Genomic DNA, 14,093 nt, shown 5'->3' on the forward strand with positions numbered 1-14,093 from the left:
AATAATTGCATACACATAATACAATTAAAGCGACATAAACATGTGAATATCGCTAAATATCATCAATCAAATTGAAATTTAAATGCACAGTTTTTTTTTCTTTTAATCGACGAGTTCGGTAGATTCAAGTCCAAAGAACTGATTAATCAATTTGATCCATTTTTTCTAATCTAACATCTATTGGGAATAAAATGGATCGATTAATTATTAACAAAATTGATTAATCAGTTCTTTGGACTTGAATCTACTGAACTCGTCGATTAAAAGAAAAAAAAACTGTGCAAAAACACAAATTGCCTACCCAAGAACTTGTACCAAATTGCGAAAAGCATTAAAAAAAATTTGAAATAAAAATTTTGTTCATGCCAATTTTCATCACATTAAAATGCTAAAGAACACAATTCAAATTGCAAAAGAACACAAATCCGCATGAAAAAATCTGAACATTCAGTAAAATTGTGTTCTAACCTTTTTTTTCTTTTTCTTTTAAATAATCTTTAAATTCTTTAACCAAAAATCAAAATCCCAACGGAAAACAAATCTACACCAACAGTCCAATACGAAATTCATGGATAGCACTTGTTAGCATAAATTTTAATATCTATATTGAATAAATAAACCCTAAGATCATTCATGCCAAATTGTCAAGAATAACATATCGGATTCCATCGCAAAATTGATGATAGCTTCAAGATGATGATTGATGACTATGGTTTTCCTCAACCAAAACTCCGAATGCCCGGGATCTCTCTAGATGAGATTCAAGAAAGATGAAGTGTTTTTTTGTATATAGGAAACTATAGCCCTAAGATTTCTTTATATACTAGTTGAATTAAGGTTCCCATTAAACCATAATTAACTAGGAATAGACTTCTATCCATCATGTCCATACTCAATTAGGAATCTAGGACCTTAATTAATTAGATCACTGCCCAATCTAATAAAATAAGCCAATGTGATAAATTATTAATCCACATACCTAGCCCATACTTTAATTAAACATATTATTCTTTAAATGTGTCCAACAGAAGCTACAACCAATTTTTTTTTTTATTAAGGCCCTAATCTATAAAAAATTGTTAGTCATTATTGTATATTTAAAATCTATCTAGCTACCTCTAATAATTGTTTTAAGCTCTCAATTATCAGTCATATTTCTCATTGCTCCTCAAATAATTTTTTATGTTATAGGCAGCAGTTGGACCGTCAAGAATTGTTATTCGTTATTGTATATTTAAAATCTATCTACCTCTAATAGTGGTTTTAGACTCTCAATTATCAATCAAATTTCCCATCGCTCCTAAAATAATTTCTTATATAATAGGTGATGTTGGATAAAATAATACATAATCGATACGAAACAATAACATAAGTGAGGGGGCATGAAAATAATTAGATTTGGACAAAAAAGAACTCCCAATGACCAAAATGAGGTTAAGAGAATGTGTTGACTTGGACTGTTCGAGCGAATCTACTTGGCCACGGTTTTGCCTAACAAAATATCTAATGGGGTACGCCTGGCCAAAATAGATATAGAAGAAAGTGATCGCCTAGGTCGAACCTAGCAAAAGGCCAAATGGGACACATCCCTCGCATGCTTCGGCCATTGAATGAAAGGATAATTCTACTATAAATTCAAGATTATTAGAGATAACCCAAATCAACTACCGCAATAAAATACATTATTTGTAGCTATGTAGAAGAAGTAAGTTCATTCTTTATTCATAAATTCTTCATTTGATGTTCTTATTCACTCTTTGACTATAAGATTTAAATCCAAAACCTTTTAAAATTGACACGTGGGAGAAAATATTTTGTTAGTACAACAAATAAAAATGTAAAAGTTTGAAGTTGAAACTAAAAACATGTGTCAATTACACATTTTGATGGAGGAATGAGAATTGAAGGATATGGTGAAGTTATAACGAATGCATCGTGTTCATGTACGTATTCTTTTAGTTAGGCTTTCGGAAACTAATGTTATTTTACCAAACAAGAAAAAGAAATACCACTATCAAATTTTTCTTACCGAATTTTGTTAGATGAAAGTCAACTGGCAACCCCCTTTGACTCCAATTTTTTCAGAGCCAAAACACAAATGCGGCTGCCAATTTTCCACGACGCTATCATTACTCATTCACTCCCAGTCGTGGGTGTGAACGGTAAAGTTTTAAAAAATTGTGTTCATTTGCTATGTAATCTATTGTTTTTCTAGAGTATTTTAGATGTCAAGATAAAAATCAAAATGAGGTTAACTCAACAGTTTCGGTATAACTTTTCTTTTTAGAGGTCGAAATTTTGATCTCATCCCTATAATTGTTAAATTTTAAAAAAACAAAATGAAGTTTTGATTTTTTTTAAAAAAAAAAAAATAGTTGTAACTTGTTCTTATTTTAAGAAATCAACTAATAATTCAAATATTTGAAATATGAAAACTAGGTTGTAGAAAATGGCTAGAAAACTAACTATATATTTAAAAACTAAACGCTAGGAGAATTCTTTACCGTTGTCTAATTGTTTATATAATTTTGAAATGTATGAATATGTTTAATAATATATGGTACATTTTGTTTATTTTTCTTTAAGATATGAATATAGTAAGAACATATTTGCAAATAACTAAATATATTAAGTGTATATGATGAAATATGTGGAATAATTTATAAATAATGGTGTACATATATTGTATTTATATTAAATTAATATTATTACTTATATTTGGTGTGACAATAATAATAACTGGTATATGTGGCTACAATGAACAATACAAAAAAAAAAAAAAAAATGTGCATGTGGTATATGTGAGGCTTTTTTTCGCCTAAAAGTTTGAAATGTTGAACGAGAACCTCAAGCCTAAAAGAGATGTGATGCCAAAGGTAAACCTTGGAATATAAACATACTAGAAAACAGGCCAGGAGAAAGTCTGGCATAGGGAAAGTGAGGGAATTAGGCTGAGGCCCAAGAGGCTTAACTTGGCCACATCCTCCCTTCTGAGGAAGTCCGCTTCCCATAGGGCACAACTTATCTATCTAATGAAGCCCAAACCTAACTCCTTTTGAGTCCTACCAAGAATAGAAAAAGACAAACCCTAGGTTCCCTCCTCTATATATAGGAGACAAAAACATCAACGAGAGGTAAGTTGATATTCTTTTAAAAGCACTTGCTTTGGTCCTTTGCTGAAATTGATTTAGTATTGAAGTTCTTATGGCAGATACTCCACTGGTGTATCTCTTTTTTTTTGTTTTGCAAGTCTCTTTCCTTTGCAGTTAGGGACACATAAAGGTCATATGAATTTCTTGATCAGATTTTTCCATCAACAATTGGTGGCATCTGTGGGGACGAGAGTGCTCTACCTTTGTATTCCAAACTTAAGAAAATAAAGACCAAGTTGAACTTGTTCGTAATTTAACCTAAGAGAAAAGCCTTGCGACAAAATACATTGGGACTTTCACATCAACCATCGTAAACTAGAGAAATACAAACTTTAGGTGGGAAAAAGTATCTTGTGACACGAGATATTGAAGAATTTCAGCCCATTAAAAATTTAAAAAAAAAAAAAAAAAAAATCTAATGAACAGGCAAACCCTTTTAAGGTTAGAACGAACAATAACAACAAATAATGCAAGACACTATGACCTTAGATTGAAACAAAGAAATCATACATAAAGTGTCTTTCAATGTTGAAGATTTTTACCAAATTGCAAAATCCTAAAGAAGTTTTATTTCAAACTCACTATTTCTAATGCTACGTTAAAAATTGAAAGCGAGCTTATCAAAATCTCATGTTAGATAATAACCAAATGATGCATGATATGATTATTTTATTATAACTATTTGGTTCTTTGTAAAACCGTATGTTCTAGAAAATAGTATTCAAAAGTTGAGTTTCAAGTATCCCTCTAACAATTAAAAAGTTGAACCATGAATTCCAATTTTGGAGTGGATGTTAATATTATGGGTGATTTGATCTTGACAAAATAGGTCGAATGTTAAGAAAAAAAAATCAGATAATAAATCCAAAATAAAGTGGTTTGAGGTTAAATAAGTTCGGGTGTCAAATCCAATAAGATCTAATCCTAATTTATGTAGGATAAAGAAAGATTCTTCTCATCCTAATATGTTATTATCCCTGTAGATATTGCATTCGTATAACTCTAGACTCCATATGAGCTATCTTAATTTGATCTCAATCTTGAACTTGATCTTAATACGAAACTTGAACTTATGACTTCCTCTCCATTCTAGAGTTCTCTATTTTCGACTTAGGTATCAGAGCCATTTTTTCTTTATTTTGCAGATCCTCTCCTCTTTGAAATAAAAATTTACGATACCATCCCATAAAAATTAGGTGTGTTTTTCTTCATCTAGATTTTAGTATCTACAATTATAAATATTATGTGTAATGAATAAAACAATTTATTTTCGAGGATCAGATCTATCATAAATGTATGAAATAACGGTCTTAATAAAATACGAAGAAAAGCATATAAATTCAAAATGTAGAATCTTAAATAAGGGTAAGATTGGAAGAAAAAATAACATTTGTGAAATAACTTTAGCAAATTTGCATGATAATTTAAGATTGGGCCTTTAGAATGCATATTATTGGGCCTTAGAACTGAACATGGGCAGCGTGTATTTAAAATCGAACTTCATCGTGTACAGCTAAGTTGGGCCGACCATCCTTTCATCGTTGAGATGTTCAGGCGCCCACTAATTTCAATAATAATAATAAATAAAAAAAAATTGTAACCAAAAGAATAATTTATTTTCAACCAAAATACAATTTTAAATATTACAACAACATAGACCTCAAAGTTTTAGAATGCTTTTAAGGATATAATAATAATAATTGGGACTAGGGGTGTTCAAAAAACCCAATGACCCAAAAAAATCGATCAACCCAACCCAACCCATGCGGTTTGGGTTGGGTTAGGTTCAAATAAATGAAATTTTTATTGATTGGATTGGTTTATGGGTTCACTTAATATAATCCAAATCAACCCGAACCAACCCAAATTTATTATTAATTTTAAAATATATTATTTTGTTACTTATAACACAATTATTTATACATATGTTGATTTTAGTTTTATTTAATTCCAATATTTTTTTAATAATTTATTCTTCAACAACTCTTAAAATAGTTTCTGTGCACTTTAGAAAGAAAATTTATACTATATAAATTGAAGTTGAGTAGTTAATCTTAATTCAATATATGAAAATAATTAAATTAGATTTTTACATATTTACGTTTGGCTTATTTTTAGAACAAAATTTTAAATAAATGACCCGATTAACCCGAACCAACCCAGCCCAAATTTTTTCATGGTTGGGTTGGGTTGAGTTCATTTTTTTAATAAGGGTTATTTATGTTGAAAAAATTTACAATCCGAACGGGTTGGGTTTAAAAAGTCTTTCAACCCAACCCAATCCAACCCATGTATACCCCTAATTGGGACGGAACCGAGCCAGTGACATATAATATAAACTTTGTCTCTGTTTTATTCTAGTTCGGATAAATTTTTTTACTGCTCCCTTTCGTTCTCTATGTATTGGAAGATTTATTGTTACATTTAAGATGTTCAACCACAATTCTATTATTATTGCCTAGTAGTTGTGGTGCAATTTTTATCGCAACTTCCACACATTTCAACCACTAGATAATGCTAAAAAAACAAGCTCGTCATGTTTTAAATGAAAATATTAGTCTATAATCCAAATAAATTGTTAACAATTAATTCGAAGGAAAAAAAAACGTCCATTACAATACAATACGGTAATTGAATTCTCACTATAAACGAAGCCGCCATTTCCTAGTCAAGATACCACACAATACGTTGAACCCCTATCTTATTCATTCAAATAAAAAATTTCCAAACGCCACTTCTTTTTTTTTTTTTTTTCAAAATTAAATTTGATTTAAACTTAACATTTTGAACAAGTTTGTAAGTAATTGTAAGATGGTTATAATTATTTTTCTCATTTTCAAAATCAATTTTAAATATATTAATAATTTAAAATCAAATTTTGATAATATGAGAATTTTATTTAAAAATGTAAAATTAAATATTAAATTAATTTTAAATGATTAAAATAGTAATTTTAAATAAGACATTGTAAAAATAATTTTAACTTGGTCATTTCAAAATTCATTCACAAACATGTACATGTATTTATATGAACTCTGTGCATTTTGTAATTGTGAACATCTCAAAGATGTTGGGTATGCAAAATTACTCTATAAATACTTCAAAAGGGAGAGATGAATAAAATATTTAAAAATTAAAAAATTTAAATCAAATTCATTGATAATATAAAAAATGCCAGAAACTCATGTTTGCAATAACTTTTACGCCTTCGTTTTTAATATATTATTTTATAATTAATCTACAAATTTATTCTTTTACAATAAGTGAAGTGAGAGATCAAACTTCTAATTTTTAGGTCAATAATTTATATTCCATACCAGTGAAATGAATACAAAAGTTTAGATGTTTTTAATAGGTAACTAAAAGTTGGTTGGAGATAACTACTTGGACAGAAATTGGATACCTACAAGGTGGCTATAAAATATTTGAAAAATTGGGACGCAGCCTGCAGGTTTGAAATCCTGATATAAAATCCACTTACGCAATATCGACATGGATTGATGTAGTCCATAATTTATTCAATATTCATTATGATTCTTTTTAGACAAATTGTATTATATTTATGAAGCATTAAAGACTATTAAATATTAATAAATTAAGGCACACTTTCGAAATTTTCAAATTAGGAAAAATATTATTGGTGCTCTAACCTTGTATGCATTTGTTCTCATCGTGAGTTTTATATGGATTTGACCTCTAACGTTTTTCTCTTTGTATGATCTTGCTTTTTCGAGCGAATTTGCATAAGAGACCCTTGCACCGATGGTGGTGTCAAGTATATCATACTCTAATGTCTAAGTTAGTATAAAGAATGCATAGTTCAATTAAGTACACATTGATGAGATTTGGTGCTCTCCTTTGAAGATTATATACTCTCTCATTTGAGTCGTCAAATGAGATTGTTTATAATGCCCTACTCCTTACAGTTGTCTATGGTTACGTGTAATTTAGGTGATGTCAGGGTTATTTTTTACGCTTGAGGCTACAAGATATTAGATTGAGTGCAACTCAATTGTTAAAATGAAATTATTTCATGTTTAAATTATAACATTTTAAAGTTCTAAAATTGATTTATACTTTACTTGTTTTCTTTTATACTTGGTCTTGAAGTTTTCTTATTGGTATATTTTACCAGCTCGGTTGGTTGACCCAAATTCTGAGGCTCTAACATTTTTCTTTCAACACATCGGTTCCTTTATGCCTCGTCTTGATTCCATTTGGGTTCGAGCCTTGTTAGTTCAAAGTTCTAGTGAATAGAACTTAGGCCATGTTTACTAATCTATACTAAAATTGCCGCAATTGTAATAAATTTACATTCATGTATCAATTGTAATGACTCTTAATTGCAAAGGGAATGAGATTCCTTTAATTGTATTTACTAAACAATCGTAATAAAACATTCATTGACATTGTTTACTTCCATAGGTAAACATAATGAAAAGCGTAAATGATGAAAAACTAGTAAAAAGAGAGCGTGAGTTCCAAGTAATATTCAAAGATAATTGAATTGATGACCCTTTCTACTGCAATAGCATTGCGTTTGTGTTGATTACATATTTCATAGTGGAATCTATATTTCATTAGTAGTAATAAATTAAGACTCACTTTTCAAATTTCATGAATTATGTTTAAATGGAAAGTAAACATGGTCTTAGCCTAAAGTGATATTTGTAATGAAAAAATTATTTTTTTAACTTCGACAAATCATGAATATTCGTTCCAAAAGGAAAAAGAGAGTGACAAATAGGATATAAGTGGGAAATTCAAATTAAATCCTCAACAGATATGTCGGCTTAAAGAGTGTAATCCTCAACACCAACAAAATTAATTAATTATTTAATTACGGAAAAAGCATACATTAAGCAAAATAAAAATGGAAGAGAAAGAAAGGTTGATAGAATCAAATTGTGCGGTTAAGTTGAGGAGAAATTGAAGTTGCGCCAACTAATCTCGTACATGCCAAATCGCATCTTCGCATCTCGCCAACGAATCTCTCTCTTTTGTCTTCGTTGCATCATATAGCTTCATTTTCGTTAACTTCTAAGCTTTCTCTCCTCGTGGGGGTCTCCGACGTCGGGAATTCATCCACCATACTCTCTCTCCTTCATAATTTAGTGGTTAGATTTTCCTGTTCTTCCCTACTTTAATGCATTTTCCTTTGCTCCCCTTCTTATTCTCCTTCTTGCAGGATTCCGTCCGCTAATTTTCATTTTTTTCCCTTGCTGCTGCTGGAGGGGACGAGGGTTTGCTTCTAACCCTCTCTATTCCTCTGGGCTTCTTCCAATTTTAGGTATTTCTTTTTTCTTTGCTTCTTCTGGGGCTTTCTTTGCTTCTTTGATTCTCCGAGTTGTTGACGTGTTTTTCGCTTCTAATTTTACCTCTGAGTGTGTTTTTTTGGAAAAAGAGGAATGAAAATGGGTTTGTTATCTTTTCTTGGTTTGATCGTTTGGAATATTACATTTTCTAACAATCGATTTCAAGACTTATGTTTTGTTAGTCAATCATGGCGGGAAATAAGAAGTTTATGATCATGTTTGAGACAATTTTCAATTGTTTCTTATTTTGAATTGATTGGCTTGAGGAAGAATATTGGTTGGTTATAGTTCGTAGCGTGTTGTTCATTTGGTTGAGCAGGAGATGGATTCGTACGAGGAAATGACTGAGAAATTTAAAACTACTGCTGAAACAATGGAGGGCCATCATAAGTATTCTTCGAAGGAGGGAAAGGGGAAAAGACTTTGGAAGAAGGTCAAGTATCAGCTGGTTGAATACCACGCTTTACCAGCTTACTTGAGGGATAATGAATTCATTCTAGGTCATTACCGTGCCAACTGGCCTATGAAGCAGACATTGCTCAGCATCTTTTCCATTCACAACGAGACTCTTAATGTTTGGACGTAAGGCTTTTCACTCCGTTTTGCTATCTACTTTGGAGGCTTTTTAAAAAATATAAAATTGTTCATGTTAATGAGATTGAGAAGAAGTTATGCTGGCACATTCTTCGCTTTGATGTCGTTAACTTTTGATTAAATACGAATTTAAACTAAAAAGCACGAAGATCATGTTTGTTTATAAAATCATCATTGTTCTTAAATTTAATTACCAATGGGATTGTCGAACTTTATATTAGATGTACCAAGTAACGTGTTTAGATTGTTATGTTCTGTAATCTCTGGAGCATTGTGCACAATGTGGAAATTTTGTTTCTAGAAAACCATGGTGTCTGCCATATCTTTGTTTGGTGTAAGTCTTTTAAGATTATTAGCTGGGGAGACGGGAGAAGTGAAGTAATAATATTTTCTGATATGACGATGGGACTTGCAATAAAGACAAATCTCTGAGGAGTATAAATCAAAATCTGAAAGCTTCCTCTATAGTAATCTGGTTCATGACACTGTTAAAGAAGTTGCTTTATGTCTTGAACACTTTAGTTTAATAAATTCTAACAATCTTCAACTCAGTATTGCAGTGGGCTATTTCCCCCTCTTTTATTTCCCTCTTCCTTTGGAAACTTATTTTAAATTATACTATGAGAAATAATCCTTTTTATCCATCAAGAAATTTTGTGCTTTGCCCTTAAGTTCAGCATCAGTTTTTGCAACGAATTTTGCCTATTCTTTGTTATGTGCTAGATTGATATTTTCTTCCTTTCATGCCCCTTTCCCACTTCATTTGAATACTGTATTTTTCAGGCATTTAATTGGATTTTTCCTCTTTCTCTCCTTGACCATATACACTGCAACGAAGATTCCTGATGTAGTTGACATTCATCCTCTTCAACGTTTGCCTGACATGTTGAAGAAAGCTGATATGCACAAATTGCGAGAAGAACTCTTGACGTGCCTTCCTTCCTTGCCTCACTTCCCTGATCTGCAGAAACTCAGGGAGGAGTTGAAAACTGCATTGCCTTCAATGGATATGCTTTCATCACTATCTCGGTGGCATGTCGTGGAACTTCTATACAATTGTTTACCAGAGCGATTCTCCCATGGAAATCAAACGGATGACTGTGTTCTGGTAAGCTGTATGCTCAATTCTAATCTTGGGATTCCCAGGTTATTTTACTGGATTCTGTGGAATTTTATGTTATTAGTTTCTTCCCTTTTTTCCTGGGGATTCATCCAGAAGAACCTGATTTTATATTTCCTACTGTAGTCCAAAACCTCTGAAATTTTACCTGAAACTTATCCTATAATTTCCTAACTTCTGCTGGCCTAATCAAAGATTGTATTCACTATTGGGGCGTAGACTTTGATATTTGTATTCCGGCAAAAAAAATTCCTTCAATGAAGATGCCCATTAAGCCATTGTACAGTTTATTGTGACACTTGGACCATTTGCAGAAACCTCCTGATATTTATGTGCAGTGTTGAATGAATTTCTGAAATGGTTTGCCGTGCTTTTCTAGTCTTACTATCCCTGATGATTTAATGGGAATAAATTTCAAGTAATTTTGTGATGATTTCAAATACTTTACGTTGCAGCTCCTTATGTTATTAGTATTTAGTGCATCTATCATTTCTGATTTTTCTTCTAAGTTCTTAGGATTTACAATATAAGAAGACTAAACTTGTTTTGCTATAAACTAATTGTTTTCTGCATTCTTATTTTCTTGATTTAATCCAGAGAAGTATGAAGGAGGACGTTGCCAACATGATAGCACCCTTAGCTATGAGACCAATCACTCGGTGGCCTTTCTTCGCATTCTTGGGTGGGGCCATGTTTTGCCTGCTTGCCAGCAGCACCTGCCACCTTCTTTCCTGCCACTCTGAGCGTGTCTCATACATAATGCTCAGACTTGACTATGCCGGAATTGCTGCCCTTATATCTACCTCTTTCTACCCCCCCGTTTACTACTCCTTCATGTGCTACCCCTTCTTTTGCAGTCTCTATATGGGGTTCATTACTCTCCTGGGAATTGCAACTATCTTGGTGTCTCTGCTGCCAATGTTTCAAAGCCCCACATATCGCACTTTTCGGGCATCCCTCTTCCTCGGCATGGGCTTGTGCGGGATTGCCCCTATTCTACACAAGCTTATCCTGTTCTGGGGCTCACCCGAAGCACTCCATACAACAGGGTATGAGATACTGATGGGGATATTTTATGGTCTTGGAGCCCTCGTTTATGCGGCAAGGATTCCCGAGCGATGGATGCCTGGAAAATTTGACATTGCTGGCCACAGCCACCAACTATTCCATGTTCTAGTTGTTGCTGGGGCGTATACTCATTATCATGCAGGACTGGTTTACCTCAAGTGGCGTGACCTGCAAGGTTGTTAGATTAGAATTTCAACAAGCATAGTGCACTGTTGGAATGTAGTTAAATATTTTGGATATGTATGTATATAATATGTAGCTGGACTTGGAAAAAAAGCTTACTCCCAGTCCCAACACTTCAGTGTAAGATCAGAACCAGCTTCATGCTTTTCCTACAATATGGTTGAAAGATCGATGAGAGGGTTCGTTCTCAATGTTCAACTCCCACTATTTTGAAAGGTTAATTCTACATTCTTGCAGTGCATTACAGGTTTTCCTATATCCTTCTTCCTTTAAATGAAGTAAATTTTTACCACATTCTGTACATGGGCATGATGATTGTATTTCGTGTGAACTCGGTTATCAAAAATAATTATCTATCTTAAACTGCGTCATTAGGATTTAAATTATTGGGATCTTATATTTTTATAATTGTCTCATGAGATCGATCATTTAAAATGATGATGCTGTCCGAGGCGTGCAACAGCCGAGGGATTTTGAGGAGTGAAGACTAAGAGTGATGTATTTTATTTTTTTAGTATTGTTTAAATGGAATGGAAGAAATGCATAATTATATTACCATTTATGGCTCATTTTTTCTTTCTCTATTATATTATTATATTTATACGGTAAGCATCATCTGTCAGATGCGAATGAGCCCGCCATGACCAAGTACAGTCAAAAGCTTTCGAGGAACATTATTGATTTCTTTCAAGTCTTTTTTTGCCAACGAATCTGCTCACTCTACTTTCCCAAATTGCCATCTATTGTAATAATACAAATATTGTGCAACAAATTACATCTCCAAACACTTACAAATGGGGTTGCCTTCTCCTACACTTCTCAAGTCCCAAATTTCTCCATGGCAATACAAACCAAAACTTGCTGGTTCTTTAGTAATGTTTTTCTCTTTCTCGTAGGATCATTTCTGGTTTTCCTCTTTAAAACTAGCTTCTACTCTACTTCCATATTTAACAATGCATCTGTTGCCGGAGATGAATTCTCCTGCGAAATTGATCCACCAGAACCAACCTTCTATGACGACCCAAATCTCAGTTACTCTATTGAGAGACGAATGGAGAATTGGGACCACAAACGGAAAACTTGGTTGGATCACCACTGCTTTTTCTCCGCTGGAGCTGGCGAGCGAATATTGCTAGTCACCGGATCACAGCCATCGTCGTGCGAGAACCCAATCGGCGATCACCTTCTTCTGAGACTTTTCAAAAACAAGGTGGACTACTGCCGAATCCACGGCCATGAGATTTTCTACAACAACGCTTATTTACAACCTCAAATGGGCTCTTATTGGGCCAAACTTCCAATAATCCGGGCCGCAATGTTGGCCCATCCAGAAGTGGAATGGATCTGGTGGATGGACTCGGACGCTGTGTTCACAGACATGGAATTCAAGGTTCCATTAGAGAGATACAAGGATCATAACCTCGTGGTCCACGGTTGGCCCAATATGGTTTACGAGGACAGAGATAATAAAAGCTGGACCGGGCTCAATGCTGGAGTATTCCTGATAAGAAACTGTCAATGGTCCATGGAGTTAATGGACTCATGGGCCAATATGGGCCCCCAATCACCTGATTACAAAAAATGGGGCCCAATATTGACGTCGACGTTCAAGGACAAGCAATTTCCACTTCCGGACGATCAGTCGGGTCTCATTTATTTGATCTCTAAGGACAGACGAAAATGGGGCGACAAAGTTTATTTAGAATGGGAGTATTATTTGGAGTCGCATTGGATTGGGGTGGTGGAGAGTTATGATATCATCACCTGCGGTTACAGGGAGATGGAGAAACGAGAGGTAAGGTTGAGGAGAAGACACGCGGAGAGAGTGAGCCGGTTCTATGGGGGTTTGAGAGAACCGGAGATTCAGAAAGCCGGGTTTAGAAGTGGAGCCGGTCGGAGGCCATTTGTCACGCACTTCGCGGGATGTCAGCCTTGTAGTGGAAATCATAATCCAACTTATGATGGAGACACGTGTTGGAAGGAGATTGGTAGGGCTTTGAATTTTGCGGATAATCAGGTGCTTCGCACGTATGGTTTTGTCCACTCTGATTTGAGTTCCTCTGCGGTTTATTCTCTGCCGTTTGATTATCCTCACGGTGAATGATCAATGAATCGAGCTTTTCTTTTTTCTCACTCCCATAAAGAAGAAAATTTTAGGAAAATTGGTGTAGGTGACTTTATTTACGGCTCTAAATTGAATGCCCAGAACTTTCAAATATCTCAAATATGAATAATCAAGATTTTCAACTACACAATTTTTTCTTAGTACAATGCTAAAAAAGAATACAAAAGAAATTAAGAACTAAACAAATTTAAAATTAAAATAGAATCCACTCATGGATTTTTGAAATTTTGAAACAACAAGCATGAAAGCATGAGCAACATTAGTTATACTAACGATTGACCAAAAAAAGCCTTAACTCAAGTGACATTGATATAAATCATGGAGGGAATCAACAAAAAAAAATTGAATCTCATTAGTATATCGAGATTTCCAATCAAGATGTTCTAGATAATCGGGGAATTGGAATCTGACAAAAAAAAAAAAAAAAAAAATCTGTACTGGAGGAACAATGGCTCTAATACCCATATCCCCATTAAGGATTGTTACATTGGAATTCAACTTGAAGGAACTATTGGGTGAGACCAAGGATAGGACAC

The 14,093-nt window shown here is 33.4% G+C and overlaps 1 protein-coding gene and 1 pseudogene across 3 annotated transcripts; both read left to right on the forward strand.

Annotated features, from left to right (window-relative positions):
* Window positions 1–7,937: 7,937 nt before the first annotated feature.
* LOC120073938 (heptahelical transmembrane protein 4-like) lies at window positions 7,938–11,623 on the forward strand. Of its 2 annotated transcripts, none has more exons than XM_039026858.2 (5): window positions 7,938–8,269; window positions 8,341–8,442; window positions 8,787–9,049; window positions 9,845–10,169; window positions 10,779–11,623. In XM_039026858.2, the coding sequence occupies exons 3-5, from the start codon at window positions 8,790–8,792 to the stop codon at window positions 11,430–11,432; spliced, it is 1,239 nt and encodes a 412-aa protein (XP_038882786.1). In that variant the 5' UTR covers window positions 7,938–8,269; window positions 8,341–8,442; window positions 8,787–8,789; the 3' UTR covers window positions 11,433–11,623. The 2 variants fall into 2 exon arrangements, with proteins under 2 accessions (XP_038882786.1, XP_038882787.1); XM_039026859.2 differs by having other exon boundaries at window positions 8,040–8,269; window positions 9,900–10,169.
* Window positions 11,624–11,937: 314 nt separating this feature from the next.
* On the forward strand, window positions 11,938–13,631 carry LOC120073937 (glycosyltransferase 6 pseudogene; annotated as a pseudogene). Its single transcript, XR_016528611.1, has one exon. The product of XR_016528611.1 is annotated as a glycosyltransferase 6 pseudogene (transcript).
* Window positions 13,632–14,093: the final 462 nt, after the last annotated feature.

Source organism: Benincasa hispida, chromosome 3 (genome assembly GCF_027475165.1).
Source record: "Benincasa hispida cultivar pf3 chromosome 3, pf3_genome.v1.1, whole genome shotgun sequence".
In the NCBI taxonomy this organism is placed as follows: domain Eukaryota; kingdom Viridiplantae; phylum Streptophyta; class Magnoliopsida; order Cucurbitales; family Cucurbitaceae; genus Benincasa; species Benincasa hispida.

What these genes read in the sequence shown, in the direction of transcription:
- LOC120073938 (XM_039026858.2), top strand. Translation starts at nt 8,790, where the DNA reads ATGGATTCGTACGAGGAAATGACTGAGAAATTTAAAACTACTGCTGAA. An exon ending in GAGACTCTTAATGTTTGGAC is followed by an intron (nt 9,050 to 9,844) that starts GTAAGGCTTTTC and finishes TGTATTTTTCAG; the next exon opens with GCATTTAATTGGATTTTTCC. An exon ending in AAACGGATGACTGTGTTCTG is followed by an intron (nt 10,170 to 10,778) that starts GTAAGCTGTATG and finishes GATTTAATCCAG; the next exon opens with AGAAGTATGAAGGAGGACGT.